The sequence below is a fragment of the Periophthalmus magnuspinnatus genome, chromosome 9 (genome assembly GCF_009829125.3).
Source record: "Periophthalmus magnuspinnatus isolate fPerMag1 chromosome 9, fPerMag1.2.pri, whole genome shotgun sequence".
Taxonomy (NCBI): domain Eukaryota; kingdom Metazoa; phylum Chordata; class Actinopteri; order Gobiiformes; family Gobiidae; genus Periophthalmus; species Periophthalmus magnuspinnatus.
In genome coordinates this window covers 1,867,849-1,894,774 of record NC_047134.1, presented here as the reverse complement: position 1 = coordinate 1,894,774, position 26,926 = coordinate 1,867,849, and the positions used below count along the sequence as shown (strand labels likewise).

At 45.6% G+C, this 26,926-nt stretch overlaps 1 protein-coding gene, 9 non-coding genes and 1 pseudogene across 10 annotated transcripts; 6 read left to right on the top strand and 5 right to left on the bottom strand.

Annotated features, from left to right (window-relative positions):
* Window positions 1-4,185: 4,185 nt before the first annotated feature.
* On the bottom strand, window positions 4,186-4,267 carry trnas-gcu (transfer RNA serine (anticodon GCU)). The gene has a single exon. It is a non-coding gene; the product is annotated as a tRNA-Ser (tRNA).
* A 2,040-nt stretch (window positions 4,268-6,307) lies between these two features.
* Window positions 6,308-6,380, top strand: trnak-cuu (transfer RNA lysine (anticodon CUU)). The gene has a single exon. It is a non-coding gene; the product is annotated as a tRNA-Lys (tRNA).
* Window positions 6,381-8,425: 2,045 nt separating this feature from the next.
* On the top strand, window positions 8,426-8,507 carry trnas-gcu (transfer RNA serine (anticodon GCU)). Its single transcript has one exon. It is a non-coding gene; the product is annotated as a tRNA-Ser (tRNA).
* A 3,410-nt stretch (window positions 8,508-11,917) lies between these two features.
* LOC117375687 (uncharacterized) lies at window positions 11,918-15,127 on the top strand (the record flags this gene model as incomplete). The annotated part of the gene is made up of 3 exons (XM_033972000.1): window positions 11,918-12,557; window positions 13,424-13,618; window positions 14,178-15,127. Coding segments are annotated over exons 1-3 (1,785 nt in total), but the record flags the coding sequence as incomplete, so codon positions are not given.
* On the top strand, window positions 12,754-12,840 carry trnay-gua (transfer RNA tyrosine (anticodon GUA)). The gene is given in 2 exon segments: window positions 12,754-12,790; window positions 12,805-12,840. It is a non-coding gene; the product is annotated as a tRNA-Tyr (tRNA).
* A 667-nt stretch (window positions 15,128-15,794) lies between the features above and the next one.
* trnar-ucu (transfer RNA arginine (anticodon UCU)) lies at window positions 15,795-15,876 on the bottom strand. The gene has a single exon. It is a non-coding gene; the product is annotated as a tRNA-Arg (tRNA).
* Window positions 15,877-16,539: 663 nt separating this feature from the next.
* On the bottom strand, window positions 16,540-16,649 carry trnal-caa (transfer RNA leucine (anticodon CAA)). The gene is made up of 2 exons: window positions 16,612-16,649; window positions 16,540-16,585 (listed from the first exon to the last, which is right to left on the bottom strand). It is a non-coding gene; the product is annotated as a tRNA-Leu (tRNA).
* A 473-nt stretch (window positions 16,650-17,122) lies between these two features.
* On the bottom strand, window positions 17,123-17,195 carry trnak-cuu (transfer RNA lysine (anticodon CUU)). The gene has a single exon. It is a non-coding gene; the product is annotated as a tRNA-Lys (tRNA).
* A 2,159-nt stretch (window positions 17,196-19,354) lies between these two features.
* On the top strand, window positions 19,355-19,436 carry trnas-gcu (transfer RNA serine (anticodon GCU)). Its single transcript has one exon. It is a non-coding gene; the product is annotated as a tRNA-Ser (tRNA).
* Window positions 19,437-20,534: 1,098 nt separating this feature from the next.
* Window positions 20,535-25,570, top strand: LOC117375686 (uncharacterized; annotated as a pseudogene).
* Window positions 22,079-22,160, bottom strand: trnas-gcu (transfer RNA serine (anticodon GCU)). Its single transcript has one exon. It is a non-coding gene; the product is annotated as a tRNA-Ser (tRNA).
* Window positions 25,571-26,926: the final 1,356 nt, after the last annotated feature.

Here is a 26,926-nt window from a genome sequence, read left to right as displayed (position 1 = left end):
GCCACATCGACAATAGAGGTGGAGAACATGGCCCACTCGGAGTCCATGTCTCCAACCTCCCCCGGGATCAGGGAGAAGTTCTCCCAGAGGTGTGATTTGAAGACCTCTCTGACAGAAGGCTCTGCCAGGCATTTCCAACAGACCCTTACAATATGCTTGGGTCTGCCAGGTCTGTCCGGCTTCCTCCTCCACCAGCGGATCCACCTCACCACCAGGTGGTGATCGGTTGACAGCTCAGCCCCTCTCTTCACCCGAGTGTCCAAGACACGCGGTCGGAGATCAGATGACACGACAACAAAGCCGATCATCGACCTCCGACCTAGAGTGTTATGGAGGAGGACATGCTGAAGATGGATGTGGACACACACACACAAAAGGATGAGGACACATTGAAATTGGAGGGATACAGATGGAGGTGGACACGTTTATAGGTGAACCTTTTCAGTGAGTTTTACTTTCACACACACTGAATATGGAGGAGGACACACTGAAGATAGAGAGATACAGATGGAGGACATGCTGTAGAAGAAGAGATACAGATATAGATTTCATGTAGTACAAAATTTTCTTTCTAAAAAGCCATACAGAGGCCATTCAGATTTTAACTGGAGACCTCAAGATCTGCAGTTAAATGTTCTACCATTGAGCTATACCCCTACAATCTATGTTTGTAAACTTGGCAGTGGACTGAAATGGCCAATTACATGTTGATTTGGTGAGATTTTTGGAAGAGGGTGTTGACATTGACAGTGTAGACCTTGAAGGGAGAGTTGCAGTCTAAAACACGGCTGGAGGATGCGGGCATCGATCCCACTACCTCTCGCATGCTAAGCGAGCGCTCTAGCATTTGAGCTAATCCCCCTTGATTACAAGTAACAGTAATGTTGGATGTTTACTGGGTACTCCTTGTGCTATCTTCAAAAAAGAACTGCTGCTGTGGAGTTTTTTTTTTTTTTTGTCTTTTATTATCAAAAGAACATTTTACAAAGTAAAAACACAGTACACGTACAAGAACACATTGGGTTATGTGGGGGGGGGGGGGGGGGGGCATTGGGGAAGGGAACGACATGGGGAGATGGGGAGAACATACAGGAAATAGTAAATAAATATGTGTATATGTACATCACAAGACGGGTGACATTAGGGCATGTGGGGGGGTTCGGGATGAGGTAGGACACATGAGGGGTTAGGGTGGACGAAGACATGATGAAGAAAGTAAATGAACAGTGGCCCCGAACAGGAGAGACCAGCGCACCTGGTCGTCCCCTCCAAGGGCCGCCGGCGGTGGGAGACTTCAGTTCAGCCTCTGGGCGAGGAGGTCCTGGACCCGGACCCAGAAGCGGCGGGCGGCACCACATTCGAGAAATAGGTGTTCTAAAGTCTCGGGGGATTCACCGCACACCGGGCAGTCCCTGACGAGGGGGTGCTCCCCCTAGGGGCCGGCGCCCCGCAAGGCGGAGCCCCGGCCCTCCGTGAGGGAGAAGCTAACTGAGAGCGGTGAGTGGTCGCTGACGCCCGTCCACGTTTACTCGGCCCTGTCCAGATTTCTGAGCAGGCACCCAGAGGAGAAGCACATGTCTAGCCTGGACTGTTTCAATATGCCCTGGACGACCTGCCTTCTCGAGAAGGCCCTGGCCCTTGGGTGTAGCACGCGCCATATTTCGGTCAAGTTGAGGGTGTGTGTTATCTGTATGAGTAAGGATCGGCTGGGGTCGTTTTGGAATGAATTATTGCAGGATATGTCGAATTTTGTTAGGGCTGTGTTAAAATCTCCTATGATGATGGTTTTATTGTTAACATATTGGAATAAGTTAGTGAAGAAGGTCCTTCTGTCTGGGATATTGTTAGGCGCGTGCACATTAATTAACCGAAAGGCCAGGGCCTCCTCGAAGTAATCAGTGTGGGAAGTTACAAGGCTGTGGTCTAGAATGGCAGTGGTGTGAGGAGTGAGGGAGGGGAGAAGACGAGAGATATTGCGTAAGTGGAAATATGCAGACCGGGTGACATTATTGATGTGTGAGTGAAAGGAAAGTGTACTGTCGAGGATGACACCCAGACTCTTGACCTGAGGGGAAGGATGGACAGTTGAGTTTTTGATGTTGATTGAAAAGCTGTTAGATTTGGAGAGTGTGGATGAGGTGTCTACTAGGAGGACTTCTGTTTAGGAACTGTTTAGCATGAGAAAGTTAGTGGAGAACCATGTGTTGATTTCCTGTAGGCAGAGGATAAGGGAGGATGGTGGGAGTGATGACGAGGGCCTGGAGGAAAGGAAGAGCTGGGTGTCATCCGCGTAACACTGAAAGTGAATGTTGTGCTTGCGGAAGATGAAACCAAGAGGGAGGATATAGATGATAAAAAGGAGGGGCCCCAGGACAGAGCCCTGTGGAACCCCAGCGGATAAAGGGAAGGTGTTGGATGTGTGTGATTTTAAATGAATGTACTGTGTGCGGTTGGTGAGGTATGAGGTGAACCAAGTGAGTGGGATGTCAGTGATACCGATGGAGGATAGTCTATGGAGGAGAAGGCTGTGGGAGATGGTGTCGAAGGCTGCGGTTAGATTGAGGAGGATGAGGATGGAGAGTAAACCGGTATCAGCTGCCATGAGGAGGTCATTTGTGATTTTCATGAGTGCGGTTTCTGTGCTGTGGAGGGGTCGGAAGCCTGATTGAAACAGTTCACAGAGATTGTTATTATTGAGGTGGACATGTAGTTGAGAGGCAACAGTTTTTTCAAGGATTTTGGAGATGAAAGGTAAGTTTGAAATGGGACGGAGATTGTTGAAATCTTTATGGTCTAAACCAGGTTTTTTTAAGAATTGGAGTGACTGTGGCAGTTTTGAGTGATGAGGGAACTGTTCCAGAGGTGAGAGAAGAATGAATTATATTGGTGATGAGGGGAGCTAGTACAGGGAGGCAGGTTTTGACAAGGGCAGTAGGGAGAGGGTCAAGGGAACAAGTGGAGGGTTTGGATTTTCTTGGAGTTCTGCAGTGTCCATGACAGAGGGGAGGGTAAAGCTGGAAAATGTGGTGCCGGGGTATGATGGAGGGGCACGGATGTCTACTCCAGAAACTGCAGCTCCGCATGATGTAAGGTGTTGGTGGATGTTGATGATCTTAGATGTGAAGAATGACATGAGTGAATTACAGAAGTCGTGGATTGCAGGTGGTAGAGGAGTGAGTCAGGGGGTTTAGTGTCGTAACGGGTGTGTGTAGCGGACCAAAGGATGCAGACTCGGGGAATATTTACAGGATTTATTGTAAGGATAGGACAAGAACAAACAGCGGGTGATCCGGAGGTGAGCAGGTGAGCAAGTGAGCAGCTACACAGGAAACACAGGGACCGGGGACATGAAGGAACCACAGGACGACAGGCAGACCAGACGGGCGTAGGGCAGAGCAGGCAGGAGACATCCAGGACCGGAGCACGACAAGAACACAGGGGCGACAGGAACGCAGGCAGGAAAGACGTGACACGACAATGATCCCGCGCTGAGTCTCTTCTCCCAGCTCCTTTTATGCACAGCAGGTGTGTTGATTGCACTGATGGGCTGCAGGTGAGCGCAGGAGGAGCCAGGAGCCCAGCCCAGATCTGGCAGGTGAGGGAGGGAAAGAGCAGGACAGAAGTAAAACCAGGAGCGGACAGCGCGGATCATGACATTTAGTGATGCTGTTGAGAAAGGAGAAGAGAGTCCTGGAGTTATGTTGGTTTGACTGAATTAGACCAGAGTAGTAGTTAGATGTGGCAGAAGAAAGAGTGTCCTTGTATAATATGGTATGGTTATTGTACATTTCTTTGTGAACAGTGAGTCCAGTTTTATTGTATTGTCGATTTGCAGTCGATCACATGAACCAGGGGTTTACAGTTCTCTAATTTTGCCCCACAAAAAAAAAAAAAAAAGAAAATCCTTTGATCCTGTGACCTAAGGATATCAGATTCAAACTCCATAGTCCTCAGCTCTACAAACAGAGCTATCGACGGTCAGAAACTAATATTCTGTTGCCAAATTGGACTCAATATGTGAGGCAGATTTGACTCAATATGTGTCTGTACGTTTAGAGGTTGTGGAATTGAGAAGCTCTGGGCAAGGAAATGCCACAAACCTGGATATGTCGTTACCAATTAGCTTCAGCGCTAGATACGCTTACATGCTGTATTTCTACATTTTACTTCATTAAAATTGTCTGTCGACGAGGATGGGATTCGAACCCACGCGTGCAGAGCACAATGGATTAGCAGTCCATCGCCTTAACCACTCGGCCACCTCATCTGTGGTTCAGCTTTACGTTGTTTTAATAGATGTTACTCTCTCTCAATATGTGGAGATATACAGATAGAAGAGGACACACTGAAGGTGGAGTAGGACACACTGAAGATGGAGGAGGACACACTGAAGGTGGAGGAGGACATGCCTAAGATATATAACCTTGGACTTTTGGGACTTTAAACAAACGTGTTATGGATTGGAATTAGCACGTAACTAGTTAGCATATAGCTAATTAGCCTCCATCCATCCCCTTAACCACTCAGCCACCTTGTTTGTGATTTCTATTTAGGCCGTTTTAATAGAAACTCTCTCACTGGATGTTAGATACATGAAGAGGAATCATCATTTTGCCCGATGTGTTTAAGGTTCTCTTTATTTGCCCCACAAGAAAAATACGCCTAGCTTTTCTTCAAATATCAATGTTGTATTCTATGTTTTTAAGAAAGACAAAAGTTGGAGATGGGCACACTGAAGATAGATACAGATGGAGGATGATACGCTGAGGATGGAGAGATACAGACAGAGGTGGACAGTGGAGTGTATTTAGACACGGAAAATCCGCATATCCTTGTGCAGACCTTGAAGGGAGCCTCACAGTCTAAAAGGATGCAAGGCATACGGGCATTGATACCGCTACCTCTCACATGCTAAGCGAGCACTCTACCATTTGAGCTAATCCCCCTTCCTTTATAAATTGTCAGTGAGTCTAAAGCAGGGGCGTCAAACTCATTTTCACTGAGGGCCACATCAGCAAAATGGCCGCCATCAAGGGCCAGATGTGACTGTGCGGCAGTATAATTTCACTAAATGTAACTGAATGTTATGTAAAATAAACGTAATTACTTTTTAATTTGTTTTTTAACGGTTTCTGTGATAAACTGACATGGCATTTGGCCCCCGGGTCTTGAGTTTGACACATGTGGTCTAAAGGCTTCATCTGAGATCTCCGAGAATGACCACAGAGGTTAGTGTGTTAGTTAGTGTCTCCCTGTTGGGGCAGTAAATTCAAATATAAAAAGGAAAAGGAAAAAATATATATATATGCATATACATACATACACTGACATACACACACACACACACACACACACACACACACATATATATATATATATACATACATACACACACATACATACATGTAGAAATAAAATGTATATATACATACATATACACATATTATATATACACAAACCCATACACATATACATAATGTGCACATATATAGCCAGAAACGCACATACATATATACATACATATACACATACAAAAAAAACAAAAAAAAACAATGCACACCAAACACCAAATAAATACACACAAGGGGGACAATATCATACCAGTAGGAGCCTTTATAACATAAAATATCAGTAATCTAGTCTACTTCAGATTCACTTCACAATTGCCCATTTACTTTTTAGTCCATACCTATATGTGTTATTGTCTGCCATTCTGGGCCTAAAAAGTCACGCAGGGGTGACCAGTCCTTAACAAAAGAGTCTAGCTTTCCTTCAAGGACATTGTAATTTAATCCGTTGTTTTTCAATAAATGTATATTACTACTAATGCTACTAATATTGCACAAAACATTTGACAAATTCAAATGAATAACCCTGTTGGCAACGTACAATAAAGTCGTAGGCCATGGTGTTGAATACATCCATAGAGGTACTTGGTAGAAGTTCGGACTCCAACTCGGCTTTTTTCCTCCCCCCTTCTCCCCCTCCCCCTCACATCTTCCCCATCTTATGCAGACAATTGTTCCCCAGCTTTGGCGGAGTTGGTAGAGCAGAGGACTGTAGAAATCCAAACCGTATCCAGTTTTGCTTTTCCTTGGAGTGTATTCCATTTGGTGTAGCAAAACAGCTAAAAGCCCTCTCTTCCCATCATAATCTCAGTGTTATGGGTTCGAGCCCCAAGTTGGGCGAAAGTCCTTTTGAACTTGATTAACTGATAGCCTTAACAGCCACGTACAACCTCATCTCAAAAGTAATCTATAGCAAAACGTCTATTGGGATCTGACACAGGTCTTCCTGTGATCAGAGTGCCTGGCTAGCTCAGTCGGTAGAGCATGAGACTCTTAATCTCAGGGTCGTGGGTTCGAGCCCCACGTTGGGCGATGCAGCTTTTGAAATTGATCAACAGATATCGATGCCGCCCTCGATGCTGGACAGCCTGCCCCCATTCGAGCGGTGGCGAGTGCTGAGGCCCTTGGCGATCGCCGCGCTGGCCACGGCCGGGCAGCTGTCCAGCATCCCCCTGCGGTTCAGAACTTTGAGAGAGCGGGGTTTGTCCGTGTCGGCGACCTGCTGGGCGCCACCGGGGACTTTGACATAGAGGTTGCCCGGGGGTGCTTCGCGGCTGCCGGCCTAACCTTCTGACGGACCCCGGTCTCCAACATGGCCCTCCGTTTCGCCCTGAGTGTCGGAGTCAAATGGGGGTCCTTCCTTGGGGAAGGTGCTCCACTCCGTGGTGCGCCGGCCCTCGGGGGGAGTACCCCCGGGCCGGGAGGAGTCGACTCCCCCACCACCGGTTTCGACTTTGACGTTTGGGCGGGCGGGACCGTGTGGAAGAAGCTGACCGAGATGAACACCCGAGCCTGTTACAGAGTGCTGATCCCTGGAGTCTTCAGACGTCCCGCGGCAGAACACAAATGGTCTGTGGTGTTTCCTTGCCCACAGTCTCTCAAATCCACAGCAGCAGTTATTCTTTGAAGATAGCACGAGGAGTACCCGGTAAACATCCAACATTACTGTGACCGGTACCGAAGGGGGATTAGCTCAAATGGTAGAGTGCTCGCTTAGCATGCGAGAGGTAGCGGGATTGGTATATTGTAGAACTTTTGACAGCAGATCATGAGGTCTCCAGTTAAAATCTAGATGGCCTCTGTGTGGCTTTCTAGAAGGCAAATTTTGTATTACATGAAATTTGTAACTGTATCTCTCCATCTATAGCTTGTCCACCTCTATCTGTATCGCTCCAACTTCAGCATGTCCAACTACATTTGTATTTCGTTGAAAGACAGTTTTATTAATCTACAAGGTATGTGTAAACACAGCATATAAAGTATAACTAGCACCTAAGGTAATGGCTAACGACATGTCCTGGTTTGTGTTGTTTCCTTGCCCATCGCCTCTCAATTCCACAACCTAAGGGTCAAAGAGAAATGCCCAGACATTGTCCATGAGAAGCAGCAGAAAAGTTTGGCACAGAAAGTAAAACACTCACTGAAAAGGTTTATCTATAAATGTCCATTTAGATAAACAGCAAAAAGTGTTTTGATGAGGATCACTATAGTCCCATGTGATTTCCTTAAATATAAGTAAATTAAGTCTCAGGAAGTTAGCACCTAGCTGATGGCTAACAACAGTTTCTGGTCTGTGGTGTTTCCTTGCCCAGTCTCTCAACTTCACAGCAGCAGTTCTTTTTTTTGAAGATAGAACGAGGAGTACCCAGTAAACATCCAACATTACTGTAACCGCAGCCACATACGGGTGAAACAGAGGTACTTAAAGTGAATAGTTTTGTACCATTTGTGGATCTCCTGTGGTCATCATAGGAGATCTCAGATGAAGCCTTTAGACCAACTGAGAAATTCAAATGGAGGGGGATTAGCTCAAATGGTAGAGTGCTCGCTTAGCATGCGAGAGGTAGTGGGATCAATGCCCGCCTTCTCCAGTTGTGTTTTAGACTGCAAGGCTCCCTTCAAGGTCTGCACTGTGGTGAGAATATTGGAGGATATGCGGATTTCCCGTGTCTAAATCCACTGTACTGTCGAACTCTGTCCGTAGCCATGTCCCAATTCTCCAAAATGGCCTTAGAATCACCTTTGGAAGTGTGCATCGAAGGGCAGTTATGTAATTTCCGGCACGACAAGGGCTGTCCCATTTCAACGCACCCTACTTAAAAGACAGAATACAATATTGATATTTGGCAGTCCTCAGATTTCCTTTTAAACCCATTAAGGCACATATTGAGTCAAATCTTACCCTTTACCAGAGTCCAACTTGGTAGTTGATAGAGTGGAGGGCTGTAGAGGACCAAACATTTTCATTGTGGGGCAAATAAAGAGAACCTTAAACGTGGCGAGAAAAATGATGATTCCTCTTCGCGTCTCTAACATCCAGTGAGAGGGGAGCTTCTATTAAAACATTCTAACTCACAGACGAGGTGGCCGAGAGGTTAAGGCGATGGACTGCTAATCCATTGTGCTCTGCACGCATGGGTTTGAATCCCATCCTCGTCGAAAGACAGTTTTAATGAAGTACAAGTTGGAAATACAGTATAGAAAGTGTATCTAGCACTGAAGCTAATGACTATCGACATATCCTCTTTTGTGTTGTTTCTTTGCCCAGAGCCTCTCAATTCCACAACCTCTAAACCTATAGACACATATTGAGTGTATCTTCATCGTGTCCACCTCCATCTTCATCATGTCCACCTCCATCTTCATCATGTCCACCTCCATCTTCACCGTGTCCACCTCCATCTTCACCGTGTCCCCCTCCATCTGTATCTTTCCATCTTCATAATGTCCACCTCCATCTTCAGCGTGTCCCCCTCCACTTGTATCTGTCCATCTACATCATGTCCACCTCCGTCTTCAGCATGTCCTCCTCCATCTTCAACGTGTGCAGGCAGAGGTACGTAGGCCACGACTGAAGCTTTCACTCACACAGGGTCACAATATCACTTGTGACAATTTTTTTACCAGCTATGACCTTGGACAAGAGCTTCTTAGGAGGAAACTTACCATGGTGGGCACAGTAAAGAAAAATAAACCTGAGCTGCCTGCTGAAATTTCGCAGGTGAAGGGCAGGGCTCCACTTTCCTCAAAGTTTTGCTTTACAGACACCACCGCTGTTGTCTCATATTGTCCAAAGAAGAACCGGAGTGTGGTACTTATGTCTACTCTGCACAGAGATGCAGCCGTGTCATCAGGAAGTGACAGAAAGCCCATAATTATCCTTGACTATAACAAAAACAAAGGCGGAGTGGACAACCTCGACAAGCTGACTGCCACCTACACTTGCCAGCGAATGACCAGAAGATGGCCAATGGCTGTGTTCTACAACATGGTTGATGTGTCTGCATATAATGCATTTGTGTTGTGGACCCACATCGACCAAGGTTGGAACTCAACCAAAAAATACAAGCGGAAAATTTTTCTTGAGGAGCTGGGAAATTCCCTTGTCAAGGCGCACATTGAGCGAAGACAGTGGGTGCCCCAAGATCCAGAGGCTGCAGCCTTGGTCAGACAGCTGCAGCGCTCTTCTAGCACTCCGTCCACGCCAAAGACCATGCACACCAGCATCCTCCTCAGCCAGCCCTGCCTCAATACCAGCCACAACCCCACTCAGGCCACCTGACTCTAAAAGGAAGAGGTGTCAGGTCTGCCCAAGCAGTAAGGACAGAACGACAAGTACATCGTGCTTCACCTGCAATAAATATCTCTGCAAAGAACACACTAAAAGTGTCACATTTTGCCACACATACATCTGAACACACACAAATACACAAGTTCTTGCATACACAAACTAGAAACTGATTTCAATTGCTTTGATTTGCTTGATTGTTTTGTTGATTATTTGACCTTGCAAATCTATATTTTTTTTTCTATGACATGTTCTGATTTTGATTTTGTGTTTAAAGTTTTATTGTTAAAAAAAAACAAAACTTTTTTGCCTCCTTCTCAGTATAAATATATATGGGTCAAAATCGACCCGTAACACCATAGATGTTACTACAGTTAAGAACATCAAAATGAAAACATAAATAAAACAAATTTATTTCAGAGATGTGTCTAATTCCCCTCAGTAACAGCCAAGTAACACACACACACAAAAAAAAAAAAAAATTAAATAAAATAATTATATTATTCTCTTGAGTTTCATTTTACCATTTTCTTTGTATTGAAATAGAGGGGCATACTGACAAAAAAAGAGGTGGAGAAGGCCACACTGAAGGTGGAGGAGGACATGCATAAGATATATAACTTTGGACTTTTGGGACCTAAAACAAACGTGTTATGGATTTGAATTAGCACATAGCTAGTTAGCACATAGCTAATTAGCCTCCGTCCATCCCCTTAACCACTCAGCCACCTTGTCTGTGATGTCTCTTTAGGCCGTTTTAATAGAAACTCTCTCACTGGATGTTAAATACGTGAAGAGGAATCATCCTTTTGCCCGCTGTGTTTAAGGTTCTCTTTATTTGCCCCACAAGAAAAATATGCCTGAGGATGGAGAGATACAGACAGAAGTGGACAGTGCAGTGGATTTAGACATGGGAAATCTGCATATCCTCCAATCCTCTCACCACAGTGCAGACCTTGAAGGAAGCCTCGCAGTCTAAAACATAACTGGAGGATGCGGGCATTGATCCCTCTACCTCTCGCATGCAAAGCAAGCGCTCTACCATTTGAGCTAATCCCCCTTTCTTTACCAACTGTCAGTGAGTCTAAAGCAGGGGTGTCAAACTCGTCTGAGGGCCACATCAGCAAAATGGCCGCCATCAAGGGCCAGATGTGACTGTGCGGCAGTGTAAATGTCACTAAATGTAACTGAATGTTATGTAAAATAAACGTACTTACTTTTTAACTTTTTTTTTTTAACGGTTTCTGTGATAAACTGACATGGCATTTGGCCCCCTGGCCTTGAGTTTGACACATGTGGTCTAAAGGCTTCATCTGAGATCTCCGAGAATGACCACAGAGGATCCACATATGGTACAAAACTATTCACTTTAAGTACCTCTGTTTCACCCGTATGTGGCTGCGGTTACAGTAATGTTGGATGTTTAGTGGGTACTCATCGTGCTAGGAGACATCTACATCACAGGGGGATTAGCTCAAATGGTAGAGCGCTCGCTTAGCATGTGAGAGGTAGCGGGATCAATGCCTGCATCCTCCAGTTATGTTTTAGACTGTGAGGCTCCCTTCAAGGTCTGCACTGTGGTGAGAGGATTGGAGGATATGCGGATTTTCCTTGTCTAAATAGACTCCACTGTCCACCTCTGTCTGTATCTCTCCATCCTCAGCATTTGATTTAAGTACCAAAAGTCCAAGGTTAAAACTTATCCTGTGATTTCTATTTAGGCCGTTTTAATAGAAACTCTCTCACTGGATGTTAGATACATGAAGAGGAATCATCACTTTGACCACTGTGTTTAAGGTTCTCTTTATTTGCCCCACAAGAAAAATAAGCTTAGCTTTTCTTCAAATATCAATGTTGTATTCTGTGTTTTAAGAAAGACAAAAGTTGGAGATGGGAACACTGAAGATAGATACAGAAGATACAGATGGAGGTGGATACCGCGAGGATGGAGATATACAGACAGAGATGGACAGTGGAGTGGATTTAGACATGGGAAATCCGCATATCCTCCAATCCTCTCACCACAGTCCAGACCTTGAAGGGAGCATTGCAGTCTAAAATACAATGAGAGGATGCGGGCATCGATATGACTACCTCTCACATGCTAATCAAATGCTCTACCATTTGAGCTAATCCCCCTTCCTTTACAAATTGTCAGTTGTTCTAAAGGCTTCATCTGGGATCTCCTACGATGACCACAGGGGATCCACAAATGGTACAAAACTATGCACTTTAAGTACCTGGCTATGCACTTTAAGCCCCGGCACGCCTCAGCGTGGACATGCGGAGAGCGGACGACCAGTACAAAGTGCTGGGCATCCTGATGGGGAAAGACGAGGTGGTCTGCGCCCTAGTGAAGATCGGGCAGACCATCTCGCTTTGGAACCTCAGGGCGCTCACTGTAAAAGGGAAGGTGCTGGTCGTCAACGCCCTCTGCATGTCCACGCTGGTGCACACGCTGACAGTGCTCCACCTGCCGGGCGACGTCGCAAACAGACTGAGAGGGACCGTCGGCCGCTTCATTTGGAGGGGGGAGAGGACGCTCGTGGCCCACGATACCTGCGTGGGGGGCGACGACAGCGGGGGTCTGGGACTTGTGGACCTAGTCAAAAAAAAGAACGCCCTAAGACAAAAATTGGTCCGCAAGTTCTGGGACCCCCTCTGTCACGCCCCCTGGAAACCCTTCTTTGGCCACTCCATGGCCCTGGAAGGCAGCCAGGGTATATATAAGCTCTGCCAGATGCTGCCACCTTCGATGCTGGACGGCCTGCCCCCATTCGAACGGGAGGCGTGGACGGCGTGGCGAACGCTGCGGCCCTGGGCGATCGCCACGCCGGCCACGACCGAGCAGCTGTCCAGCATCCCCCTGCGGTTCAACCCGGATCTCCTGTCCAGCCCACCCGCCCCTCAGGAGTACATGAGTACAACTCCATCTGTATTTCTACAACTTCAGCGTATCCACCTTCATTTTCAGCATGTCCACCTCCATCTGTATCGCTCCAACTTCAGCGTGTCCATAGCCTCTCAATTCCACAACCTCTCAACCTACAGACACATATTGAGTCAAATCTTCCCCTTTGCTAGAGTCTGATTTGACAACAGTACATTGTTCTCTGACCTTCGATAGCTCAGTTGGTAGAGCGGAGGACTGTAGAAATCCAAACTGCAATCCTTAGGTCGCTGGTTCAAATCCGGCTTCAAGGAGGTGCTGATTTTTTTCTTTTTTTTGTGGTGTAAAAATAGAGAACTGTAAACCGCTGGTTCAGGCGATGGACTGCAAATCAATTGTGCTCTGTACATGTAGGTTTGAATCCCGTCCTCGTCGGTAGACAGTTTTTCTAAAGTAAGAGGTTTGTGTAAACACAGCATACCATTATATTCATCCCTTTGCATCTGATCTTGAAATTGATTTTGAAATTGTTGTTTTCTCATCAAACTGATTAGTATATCCAATTCCAGCCTACATATTTGTACATGTGGGTGCATGTCTGTGTATGTTTATATATGTATTTCCACATAGACAATGTCAACTCCAAACCCGCTGCTGAATTCATGGACCTTCTTCAATGCTTCAACATCACTCAATATGTCAATTTCCCCACTCACACTCACGGTCACATTCTTGATCTGGTTTGCTCCACTGGTCCCACAATAAACAATCTTTCCAGCCATAACCTTTGCATATCTGACCACCTTGCCATAACCTTTAACATACAAATTCCCCTCATAGCCCATAAAGCAAAACGCACAATAACTTTCAGAAATATAAAATCCATTGACTCTCCAGCTCTTTCTGTTCTACTCTCCTCCAAACTGGCTACCTCCCCTCCCTCTCTGTCTGAAAACCCTTCTGAACTTGTTTCTCACTACAACAACACCCTATCCTCCTGTCTTGACGAACTGGCCCGCACCAAAACTAAAACCGTCTCTTTCACCCATACTGCCCCCTGGTACACCCCTGAGCTCCATCAAATGAAGTCCCGTAAGCGCCAGCTTGAGAGACTGTACAAGAAATCTGGTTTAACTGTCCATCTCCAAATCTACACAGACTACATACAGCAATATAAAGATACACTAAACTCTGCCCGGTCCAAATATTACTCCAACCTCATCCACTCCGGCTCCAATAACCCCAAAGTTCTCTTTTCCGCAATAAACACACTCCTAAAACCCAACTACAACACCTCATCTTCCTTCACCACTGACAAATGCAATCAATTTCAATCCTTCTTTCAGTCCAAAATAGATTCCATTTACAGTTCAATAGACCTCTCCTCCTCCCACACCGCTCCACCTGATCCTCTTCCGCCCCTTCAACAGCTCTCTCACTTCACACCCATTTCCCCTGCTCACCTGACAAAACATTTTTCCGGCATTAAACATTCTACATGCTCCCTGGATCCCATTCCCTCTCCTCTCATCAAAGCCTGTCTTCCTGTACTCTCTCCACTGATCACCCAAATCAAAAACTCCTCCCTCTCCTCCGGTTCTGTCCCACAGTCTCTCAAGCTGGCTGCTATCACCCCCCTCCTCTTCCATAGCCCCCCTGCAGCAGGGAGTCCCCCAAGGTTCGGTGCTTAGTCCTCTCCTCTTCATTCTCTACATCCTCCCCCTCGGCAACATCATTCGTCGTCACGGTCTCCGTTTTCACTGCTACGCTGACGACATCCAACTTTACATTTCCACAACATCCATCAACCCCACAATCCACTCCACTCTCACCCACTGCCTAACAGACATCAAAAACTGGATGAATCACAACTTCCTCAAACTTAACAGCGACAAAACAGACTTCATCATCATCGGTCCACACAACATCGCCAAATCCTCACAACACTTCACCCTCCACTTTGACAACACCACACTCTCTCCATCCTCACTCATCCGTAACCTCGGTGTGCTCCTCGACCCCACTCTTTCATTTGAACCCCACGTCAAGCACATAACCCGGACTGCATTCTTTCACCTCAAAAACATAGCCCGTCTCCGCCCATCACTCACCTTCTGTGCCGCTGAAACTCTCATCCACGCATTCATTACATCCAGAATCGACTACTGCAATAGCATCCTCTATGGTACACCATCCAAAACCCTCAACAGACTACAGTACATTCAGAACTCTGCTGCCCGCCTCCTCACCCACACCCGCTCACATGAACACATCACTCCTGTCCTCCACAAGCTCCACTGGCTCCCCGTCCCTCAGCGCATCCACTTCAAAATCCTTCTTATCACATTCAAAGCTCTCCACAACCTGGCCCCTCCTTACCTCACAGACCTGCTCCACCACCACACTCCATCTCGCTCCCTCCGCTCCTCCAGCTCCAACCTCCTGTCCCTGCCCTGTAGGACCAAGCTCCGAACCTGGGGGGACAGAGCCTTCTCCATCGCTGCCCCGACCCTCTGGAACTCACTACCAAAACCCCTCCGTGACTGCTCTGACCTCCCCACCTTCAAGAAAGAACTCAAAACTCACCTGTTCAAAATCGCTTTTAATGCTTGACTTTATGTTGTAAATTTTTGTGATATTTTATTATTGTATCCACTGTGAAGTGACTTTGAGTGTCCTGAAAAGCGCTATATAAATAAAATTTATTATTATTATTATTATGTATATACATGTATATATGTGTATCTATGTATATATATTTTTCCTTCTCTCTTCGTTTGAAAGTGCCTGCTGTCTTACTGTGTTTTTGTGTAGTGTTTATATATGTTCTGAACTGCATAAAAAAAAAAAAAAAGAATTGAATAATTTTAACAGATTATTAAATTGCAACTCTGCTACTAACGTAACGTAATGGATTAGGGCCTACATACTGACAGTGGACACCAAGACCTCCTAGCAGCAGGTGGTCAGGATGGCCGAGCGGTCTAAGGCGCCAGACTCAAGGTGAACACCTTCCTCATAACAGGGGCTTCTGGTCTCTATCAACTGAGCTATCGAAGGTCAGAGAATAATGTATTGTTGTCAAATCGGACTCTAGCAAAGGGGCAGATTTAACTCAAGATGTGTTTGTAGGTTTAGAGGTTGTGGAATTGAGAGGCTATGGGCAAAGAAACAACACAAACCAGGATATGTTGTTAGCCATTAGCTTCAGTGCTAGTTATACTTTATATGCTGTATTTCCACCTTATACTTCATTAAAACTGTCCTTCGACAAGGATAGGATTCAAACCCACGCGTGCAGAGCACAATGGATTAGAAGTCCATCACCTTAACCACTCGGCCACCTCGTCTGTGGCTCAGTTTTACGTTGTTTTAATAGATGTTACTCTCTCACTGGACGTTACGTTACACAAACAGGAATATGTTTGCCCAGTGTGTTCATGGTTCTGAACTATCAGATCTGGACTGTGGTGAGAGGATTGGAGGATATGCGGATTTCCTGTGTCCCATCCCCGGCCCGGGGGTACTCCCCCCGAGGGCCGGCGCACCACGGAGTGGAGCACCTTCCCCAAGGAAGGACCCCCATTTGACTCCGATGTTCAGGGCGAAACGGAGGGCCATGTTAGAGACCGGGGTCCGTCGGCAGGTTAGGTTGGCGGCCGCGAAGCGCCCCTGAAGCGCCCCCAGGCGGCCTCCATGTCAAAGTCGCCGGTGGCGCCCAGCAGGTCGCCGACCCGGACGAACCCCGCTCTCTCAAAGTTCTCACTCCTCATGCACTCCCGAGGGGCGGACGGGCTCGACAGGAGGTCCGGGTTGAACTGCAGGGGGATGCTGGACAGCTGCCCTGCCGTGGCCGGCGCGGTGATCGCCAAGGGCCTCAGCACCCACCACGCCGCCCACACCTCCCGTTCAAATGGGGGCAGGCTGTCCAGCATCGAGGGCGGCAGCTCTATGGCCTATGGTATGGTATAAAATGGCCTACATTTCAAAATATATTCTCTGCAGAAGAGGAATGTCAGGAGTGGGATTTGAACCCACGCCTCCATGTGGAGACCAGAAGCCCCTGTTATGAGGAAGGTGTTCACCTTGAGTCTGGCGCCTTAGACCACTCGGCCATCCTGACCACCTGCTGCTAGGAGGTCTTGGTGTCCACTGTCAGTATGTAGGCCCTAATCCATTATTTCTGATGGCACAAATGACCATACTCATACTTACTTGTTGGACTCGCACAAAGCACATATAACTAGTACATCATTTGCAAGGTCTTTGAATGTGAGATGTCATTTTACAGCTGCAGCAATAGTAGTGTATCCAAGAAGATCGTGAGAAGTACTGTAGTTAACCAATATTCAGCCTTCGATGAAGCAGCCCTTCAGGCCATCCACATCCCTGCAATCTGCTCAGAGCAACAACAAAAGTTGAACAGATTGCCAGGAGTGGGACTTAAAGCCACGCCTCATATGTGCTAGGGGCTTTACCTTAAGTCTGACATGTCCCTTGCTTCCAATTAAGGATGAAACGATGTACATGTGTTCCAATGTATTTGGTCACCAGTGGTTATTATGGCTTTCAGTTGATCAATTTCAAAATCTGCATCGCCCAATGTGGGGCTTGAACCCACGACCCTGAGATTAAGAGTCTCATGCTCTACCAACTGAGCTAGCCGGGCACTCTGATCATGGGAAGACCTGTGTCAGATCCCAATAGATGTAGTGCCATAGATGACTTTTGAGATCAGGTTGTACGTGGCTGTTATGGCTATCAGTTAATCAAGTTCTAAAGGACTCTCGCCCAATTTGGGGCTCGAACCCATAACACTGAGATTATGATGGGAAGAGAGGGCTTTTAGCTGTTTAGCTGCTACACCAAAATGGAATACACTCCAAGGAAAAGCAAAACTGGATATGTTAGTGGCAGAGTTGCAATTTAATAATCTGTTAACAAACTGATATATGCAAACTTGAATCTGTTTTTACTGTTTTATATGGACTTGTTTGTTTTGCTTGTTTTTTCTGCTTGTATTGTATTTTAAATAGGGCACCCATGAAAAAGAGAGCCCAAGTGCTCTCATTCCCTTGTATGAATAAAGATAAAGAAAGAAGAAAAGAGAGAAAGAGTCTGATGCTCTACTGACTGAGCTAGCCGGGCATCTATCTAGAGTACTGTACCCTGATTCAGCTCAGGTCATATATATAATCAGTTATCAGTGCTTTAGTACAATCCACGTGCTTCTGCAACCATTGACCATCACATCACAGTTTATCTTTTGAATAAACACATAAAGCTATTTTTGAGAGAACACCAAAGCCTTTCGTTTTGGAGATGTAAGAGTGAGCAGTTTATTCTTATAAAATGTCAACACCCTCTTCCAAAAATCTCACCAAATCATCATCTAAATGGCCATTTCTGTCCACTGCCAAGTTTACAAACATAGATTGTGGGGGTATAGCTCAATGGTAGAACATTTGACAGCAGATGATGAGGTCTCCAGTTAAAATCTCGATGGCCTTTGTGTGACTTTCAAAAAGTGCAATTCGTATTACATTAAATCTTTATATGTATCTCTCCATCTACATCATGTCCACCTCCATCTTCAGCATGTCCTCCTCCATTTTCAACGTGTGCAGCCAGAGGTACATAGGCCACGGCTGAAGCTTTGACAAATTCTACAAGAGGACAGATAACAGTTTCCTCATCACGATAGGATCCTCATCACGATAGGATCACGATAGTCCCAAGCACTTTTCTTAAACTTAAGTAAATTAACTCTCAGGAAGTTAGCACCTAGCTAATGGCTAACATCAGTTCCTGGTCTGTGTTGTTTCCTTGCCCACAGTCTCTCAACTTCACAGCAGCAGTTATTTTTTGAAGATAGCATGAGGAGTACCCACTAAACATCTCAGATGAAGCCTTTAGACCACATGTGTCAAACTCAAGGCCCGGGGACCAAATGCCATGTCAGTTTATCACAAAAACCGTTAAAAAAACAAGTTAAAAAGTAAGTACGTTTATTTTACATAACATTCAGTAACATTTAGTGACATTTACACTGCCGTACAGTCACATCTGGCCCTTGATGGCGGCCATTTTGCTGATGTGGCCCCCAGTGAAAATGAGTTTGACACCCTTGCTTTAGACTCACTGACAGCTGGTAAAGAAAGGGGGATTAGCTCAAATGGTAGAGCGCTTGCTTCGCATGCGAGAGGTAGTGGGATCAATGCCCGCATCCTCCAGTCGTATTTTAGATTGCGAGGCTCCCTTCAAGGTCTGCACTGTGGTGAGAGGATTGGAGGATATGCGGATTTCCCATGTCTAAATCCACTGCACTGTCCACCTCTGTCTGTATCTCTCCATCCTCAGGCATATTTTTCTTGTGGGGCAAATAAAGAGAACCTTAAACACAGCGGGCAAAAGGATGATTCCTCTTCACGTATTTAACATCCAGTGAGAGAGTTTCTATTAAAACGGCCTAAAGAGAAATCACAGACAAGGTGGCTGAGTGGTTAAGGGGATGGATGGAGGCTAATTAGCTATGTGCTAACTAGCTATGTGCTAATTCAAATCCATAACGCGTTTGTTTTAAGTCCCAAAAGTCCAAAGTTATATATCTTAAGCATGTCCTCCTCCACCTTCAGTGTGTTCTCCTCCACCTTCAGTGTGTCCTCTTCTATCTGTATCTCTCCATCTCCACATATTCAGTCAAATCTTAACTACTACCAGAGTCCGACTTGGCCACAGTACATGTTTTTTTTTTCTCACTTTTGATAGTTCAGAACCATGAACACATTGGGCAAACATTCTTTATTGTGTAACGTAACCTGAACCACAGACGAGGTGGCCGAGTGGTTAAGGCGATGGACTGCTAATCCATTGTGCTCTGCACGCGTGGGTTCGAATCCCATCCTCGTCGAAACAATGTTTTAATGAAGTACAAGCTGTAAATACAGCATAGAAAGTGTATCTAGCACTGAAGCTAATTGCTAATGACATATCCTGGTTTGTGTTGTTTCCTTGCCCAAAGCCTCTCAATTCCACATACATACTCATATATATTTATATTGAGAAGGAGGCAAAAATTTTTTTTTTTTTTTTTTTTTTTTTTTACAATAAAACTTTAAACACAAAATCAAAATCAGTACATGTCATAGAAAAAAATATAGATTTGCAAGGTCAAATAATCAACAAAACAATCAAGCAAATCAAAGCAATTGAAATCAGTTTCTAGTTTGTGTATGCAAGAACTTGTGTATTTGTGTGTGTTCAGATGCATGTGTGGCAAAATGTGACACTTTTAGTGTGTTCCTTGCAGAGATATTTATTGCAGGTGAAGCACGATGTACTTGTCTTTCTGTCCTTACTGCTTGGGCAGACCTGACACCTCTTCCTTTTAGAGTCAGGTGGCCTGAGTGGGGTTGTGGCTGGTATTGAGGCAGTGCTGGCTGAGGAGGATGCTGGTATGCATGGTCTTTGTGGCGTGGACGGAGTGCTAGAAGAGCGCTGCAGCTGTCTGACCAAGGCTGCAGCCTCTGGATCTTGGGGCACCCACTGTCTTCGCTCAATGTGCACCTTGACAAGGGAATTTTCCAGCTCCTCAAGAAAAATTCTCCGCTTGTATTTTTTGGTTGAGTTCCAACCTTGGTCGATGTGGGTCCACAACACAAATGCATTATATGCAGACACATCAACCATGTTGTAGAACACAGCCATTGGCCATCTTCTGGTCATTCGCTGGCAAGTGTAGGTGGCAGTCAGCTTGTTGAGGTTGTCCACTCCGCCTTTGTTTTTGTTATAGTCAAGGATAATTATGGGCTTTCTGTCACTTCCTGATGACACGGCTGCATCTCTGTGCAGAGTAGACATAAGTACCACACTCCGGTTCTTCTTTGGACAATATGAGACAACAGCGGTGGTGTCTGTAAAGCAAAACGTTGAGGAAAGTGGAGCCCTGCCCTTCACCTGCGAGATTTCAGCAGGCAGCTCAGGTTTATTTTTCTTTACTGTGCCCACCATGGTAAGTTTCCTCCTAAGAAGCTCTTGTCCAAGGTCATAGCTGGTAAAAAAAATTGTCACAAGTGATATTGTGACCCTGTGTGAGTGAAAGCTTCAGTCGTGGCCTACGTACCTCTGCCTGCACACGTTGAAGATGGAGGAGGACATGCTGAAGACGGAGGTGGACATGATGTAGATGGACAGATACAAGTGGAGGGGGACACGCTGAAGATGGAGGTGGACACGGTGAAGATGCAGGTGGACATGATGAAGATGGAGGTGGACATGATGAAGATGGAGGTGGACATGATGAAGATGGAGGTGGACACAATGAAGATGGACAAATAAAGATGGAGGTGGACATGACGAAGATGGAGGTGGACACAATGAAGATGGACAGATACAAATGGAGGGAGACACGCTGAAGATGGAGGTGGACACGGTGAAGATGGAGGTGGACATGACGAAGATGGAGGTGGACATGATAAAGATGGAGGTGGACATGATAAAGATGGAGGTGGACATGATGAAGATGGAGGTGGACATGATGAAGATGGACAGATACAAATGGAGGGGGACACGGTGAAGATGGAGGTGGACATGACGAAGATGGAGGTGGACATGATGAAGATGGAGGTGGACACAATGAAGATGTACAGATAAAGATGGAGGTGGACATGACGAAGATGGAGGTGGACATGATGAAGATGGACAGATACAAATGGAGGGGGACACGCTGAAGATGGAGGGGGACACGCTGAAGAAGGAGGTGGACATGATGAAGATGGAGGTGGACATGATGAAGATGGAGGTAGACATGATGAAGATGGACAGACACAGATGGAGGTGGACATGCTGAAGATAGAGAAGGACACGGTGAAGGTGGAGGTGGACACAATGAAGATGGACAGATACAGGTGGAGGTGGACACGCTGAAGATGGAGGTGGACACAATGAAGATAGAAAGATACAGATGGAGGTGGACATGATGAAGATGGAGGTGGACATGATGAAGATGGACAGATACAGATGGAGATGGACACGATGAAGATGGAGAAGGATACGGTGAAGATGGAGGTGGACATGATGAAGATGGACAGACACAGATGGAGGTGGACATGCTGAAGATGGAGAAGGACACGGTGAAGGTGGAGGTGGACACAATGAAGATGGACAGATACAGGTGGAGGTGGACACGCTGAAGATGGAGGTGGACACAATGAAGATAGAAAGATACAGATGGAGGTGGACATGACGAAGATGGAGGTGGACATGATGAAGATGGACAGATACAGATGGAGATGGACACGATGAAGATGGAGAAGGATACGGTGAAGATGAAGATGGACAAGATGAAGATGGAGGAAGATACGTTGAAAAAGGAGGTGGACATGATGAAGATACACTCAATATGTGTCTATAGGTTTAGAGGTTGTGGAATTGAGAGGCTCTGGGCAAAGAAACAACACAAAAGAGGTTATGTCGATAGTCATTAGCTTCGGTGCTAGATACACTTTTTAGATCTGCTGTATTTCCAACTTGTACTTCATTAAAACTGTCTTCCGACGAGGATGGGATTCGAACCCACACGTGCAGAGCACAATGGATTAGCAGTCCATCGCCTTAACCACTCGGCCACCTTGCCTTTCTTGCCGCATTTGAGGTTCTCTTCATTTGCCCCACAATGAAAAAAGTTTGGTCCTCTACAACCCTCCACTCTACCAACTACCAAGTTGGACTCTGGAAAAGGGTAAGATTTCACTCAATATGTGCCTTAATGGGTTTAAAAGGAAATCTGAGGACTGACAAATATCAATGTTGTATTCTGTCTTTTAAGTAGGGTGCGTTGAAATGGGACAGCGCTTGTTGTGCCGGAAATTACGTAACTGCCCTTCGATGCACACTCCCAAAGGCCATTTTGGAGAATTGGGACATGGCTACAGACAGAGTTCGACAGTACAGTGGATTTAGACACGGGAAATCCGCATATCCTCCAATCTTCTCACCACAGTGCAGACCTTGAAGGGAGCCTCGCAGTCTAAAACACAACTGGAGGATGCGGGCATTGATCCCTCTACCTCTCACATGCGAAGCAAGCGCTCTACCATTTGAGCTAATCCTACTCTGTTTGAATTTCTCAGTTGGTCTAAAGGCTTCATCTGAGATCTCCTATGATGACCACAGGAGATCCACAAATGGTACAAAACTATTCACTTTAAGTACCTCTGTTTCACCCGTATGTGGCTGCGGTTACAGTAATTTTGGATGTTTACTGGGTACTCCTCGTGCTATCTTCAAAAAAAGAACTGCTGCTGTGGAGTTGAGAGACTGTGGGCAAGGAAACAACACAGACCAGGAACTGTTGTTAGCCATTACCTTAGGTGCTAGTTATACTTTATATGCTGTGTTTACACACACCTTGTACTTTACTAAAACTGTCTTTCAATGAAATACAAATGTAGTTGGTCATGCTGAAGTTGGAGCGATACAGATAGAGGTGGACAAGCTATAGATGGAGAGATACAGTTACAAATTTCATGTAATACAAAATTCGCCTTCTAAAAAGCCACACAGAGGCCATCTAGATTTTAACTGGAGACCTCATGATCTGCAGTGAAATGTTCTACCATTGAGCTATAACCCCACAATATACCACTGGAGGATGCGGGCATCGAGCCCACTACCTCTCACATGCTAAGAGAGCGCTCTACCATTTGAGCTAATCCCCCTCCAGTACCAGTCACAGTAATGTTGGATGTTTACCGGGTACTCCTTGTGCTATCTTCAAAAAATAACTGCTGCTGCGGATTTGAGAGACTGTGGGCAAGGAAACACCACAGACCAGGAAGTGATGTTAGCCATTAGCTAGGTGCTAACTTCCTGAGAGTTCATTTACTTAAGTTTAAGAAAAGTGCTTGGGACTATCGCGATCCTCATCAAAACACGTTTTAGCTTTTTACCACGAAGATGGAGAGATAGAGAAGGAGGTGGACTCGCTGAAGATTCAGGAAAACATGCCTTAATTGGAGGTGGACACACAAAAATAATGAGCAAACTGTTATCTGTCCTCTTGTAGAGTTTGATAAAGCTTCAGCGGTGGCCTACGTACCTCTGTCCTTGTGTACATTCTAAAGGTCTTTTTGCTGGTGCACAGGAATTGGTAAGGCACAGTTAGTTATACTTTATATGCTGTGTTTACACACACCTCTTACTTTAGAAAAACTGCTGCTTCTCATGGACAATGTCTGGGCATTTCTGTTTGACCCCTAAGCAAATGTTTTTTACATATGCCATTTGAACTCTTCATCCTTCATGTTTAGCCTTTTTCATGTGTGTTCACAGAATGCTGTTTACTAAAGAATTGCTTACATCAGCATGAGTGCTGAAACTGGCACAGGATTGCAAAGCGAGCGCTCTACCATTTGAGGTAATCCCTCTCCAAAATTCTGCTCTTATCGTGTTGATCCAGGTTCTGCCACAGACATACAGTGGTGCTAACCTGCTGGTTGCTAAGAGTTAGACCTTTCTCATTTCTTAGCTCCACCAAATATTCTGCAAGCCAAAAGTCCAAAGTTATATATCTTAAGCATGTCCTCCTCCACCTTCAGTGTGGCCTCCTCCACCTTTTTTTTTTTTTTTTTTTGTCTTTTATTATCAAAAATAACATTTTACAAAATAAAAGCACAGTACACGTACAAGAACACATTGGGTTATGTGGGGGGGACGTGGGGAGGGGAAGCACACATGAAGGAAATGGGGAGGACATACAAGAAATGTTAAATAAGTATATATATATATATATATATATATATATATATATATATATATATATATATGTACATCACAAGACAGGTAACATTAGGGCATGCGGGGGGGGGGGGGGGGTATGGGATGGGGTAGTAGACACAAGGGAATGGGGTAGATGAGGACATAATGAAGAAGTTAAGGAGGAAATTTAACACAATTTTTGAAACTAAATAGGAGAGTCCATTGTTCTGAGGGGGGTCAAAAATAGATATTGAGGTGTCCTTGGGGATTGATGGTGATGAGGGTGTTGTGGGGAAGCAAAGTTCTGCTGAAGCGGTGGGGGACGGCCATGTGGAGGAATATGTTTGCCCACTGTGTTCACAGTTCTGAACTATTAAAAGTGAGGGAAAAAAAGATGTACTGTGGCCAAGTCGGACTCTGGTAATAGGTAAGATTTGACTGAATATGTGGAGATGGAGAGATACAGATAGAAGAGGACACACTGAAGATGGAGGAGGACACACTGAAGGTGGAAGAGGACATGCTTAAAATATGTAACTTTGGACATTTGGGACTTAAAACAACCAACAAACTCTCTTACTGGATGTTAAAATACGTGAAGAGGAATCATCCTTTGCCCGCTGTGTTTAAGGTTCTCTTTATTTGCCCCACAAGAAAAATAAGCCTGAGGATGGAGAGATACAGACAGAGGTGGACAGTGCAGTGGTTTTAGACATGGGAAATCCACATATCCTCCAATCCTCTCACCACAGTGCAGACCTTGAAGGGAGCCTCGCAGTCTAAAACATAACTGGAGGATGTGGGCATTGATCCCACTACCTCTCGCGAAGCAAGCTCTCTACCATTTGAGCTAATCCCCCTTTCTTTACAAACTGTCAGTGGGTCTAAAGCAGGGGCGTCAAACTCATTTTCACTGAGGGCCACATCAGCAAAATGGCTGCCATCAAGGGCCAGATGTGACTGTGCGGCAGTGTAAATGTCACTAAATGTACCTGAATGTTATGTAAAATAAACGTACTTACTTTTTAACTTGTTTTTTTAAGGGTTTCTGTGATAAACTGACATGGCATTTGGCCCCCGGGCCTTGAGTGTGACACATGTGGTCTAAAGGCTTCATCTGAGATCTCCGAGAATGACTTGGGACTATCGTGATCCTCATCAAAACACTTTTTAGCTGTTTACCACGAAGATGGGGAAATAGAGAAGGAGGTGGACATGCTGAAGATGGAGAAGGACATGCTGAAGTTGGAGGAGGACATGCTGAAGATGCTTGAGCTTGAGTGCTAAAACTGACTGAAGCAAAAGCACAAAAATAATGAGGAAAGTGTTATCTGTCCTCTTGTAGAATTTGTGAAAGCTTCAGCCTTGGCCTACGTACGTCTGGAGGAGGAGGACATGCTGAAGACGGACGTGGACATGATGTAGATGGAGATATATATATAAAGATTTCATGTAATACAAAATGCGCTTGTTGAAAGTCACACAAAGGCCATCCAGATTTTAACTGGAGACCTCATCATCTGCTGTCAAATGTTCTACAATTGAGCTATACCCCCACAATCTATGTTTGTAAACTTGTCAGTGGATTGAAATGGCCAATTACATGATGATTTGGTGAGATTTTTGGAAGAGGGTGTTGACATTGACTGTGTAGACCTTGCAGGGATTCTTGCAGTCTAGACCACAGCTGGAAGATGCAGGGATCGATCCCACTATCTCTCGCATGCAAAGCGAATGCTCTACCATTTGAGCTTTTTTTTGTCTTTCATTATCAAAAATAACATTTTACAAAATAAAAGCACAGTACACGTACAAGAACACATTGGGTTATGTGGGGGGGACGTGGGGAAGGGAAGCACACATGAAGGAAATGGGGAGGACATACAAGAAATGTTAAATAAGTATATATATATATATATATATATATATATATATATATATATATATATATATATATATACATCAAAAGGCAGGTAACATTAGGGCGTGCGGGGGGGGGGGGGGTATGGGATGGGGTAGCAGACACGAGGGAATGGGGTAGAAGAGGACATAATGAAGAAATTATGGAGAAAATTTAACACAATTTCTGAAACTAAATAGGAGAGTCCGTTGTTCTGAGGGGGGTCAAAAATAGATATTGAGGTGTCCTTGGGGATTGATGGTGATGAGGGTGTTGTGGGGAAGCAAAGTTCTGCTGAAGCGGTGGGGGGCGGCCATGTGGAGGTGTCTGAGGTGGGTGGTGAGGTGGGTGGTGAAAAGAGTCCAAAGGGGGACGGTGCGCTGTCGGTGAAGGTGGATGTTTCGAACATGATAAATGGTGTACCGGGCTATTGACATTAACAGTCTGATGAGGGGGAGGTTGGGTCTGGGAGAGTGATCAGGTGGACGGTCGGGTGGACGGTCGGGCGAACGATGGTGGTGACGGTGGTCTGGGGTGCGGTGGTCTGGGGTACGATGATCTGGGGTGCGGTGGTCTGGGGTGCTGTGATCTGGGGTGCGGTGATTTGGGGTCCGGAGATTTGGGGAGCGGTGGTCTGGGGTGCGGTGATCTGGGGTGCGGTGATCTGGGGTGCGGTGATCTGGGGTACGATGATCTGGGGTGCGGTGGTCTGGGGTGCGGTGGTGCGGCGGGTGTCCCGGAGT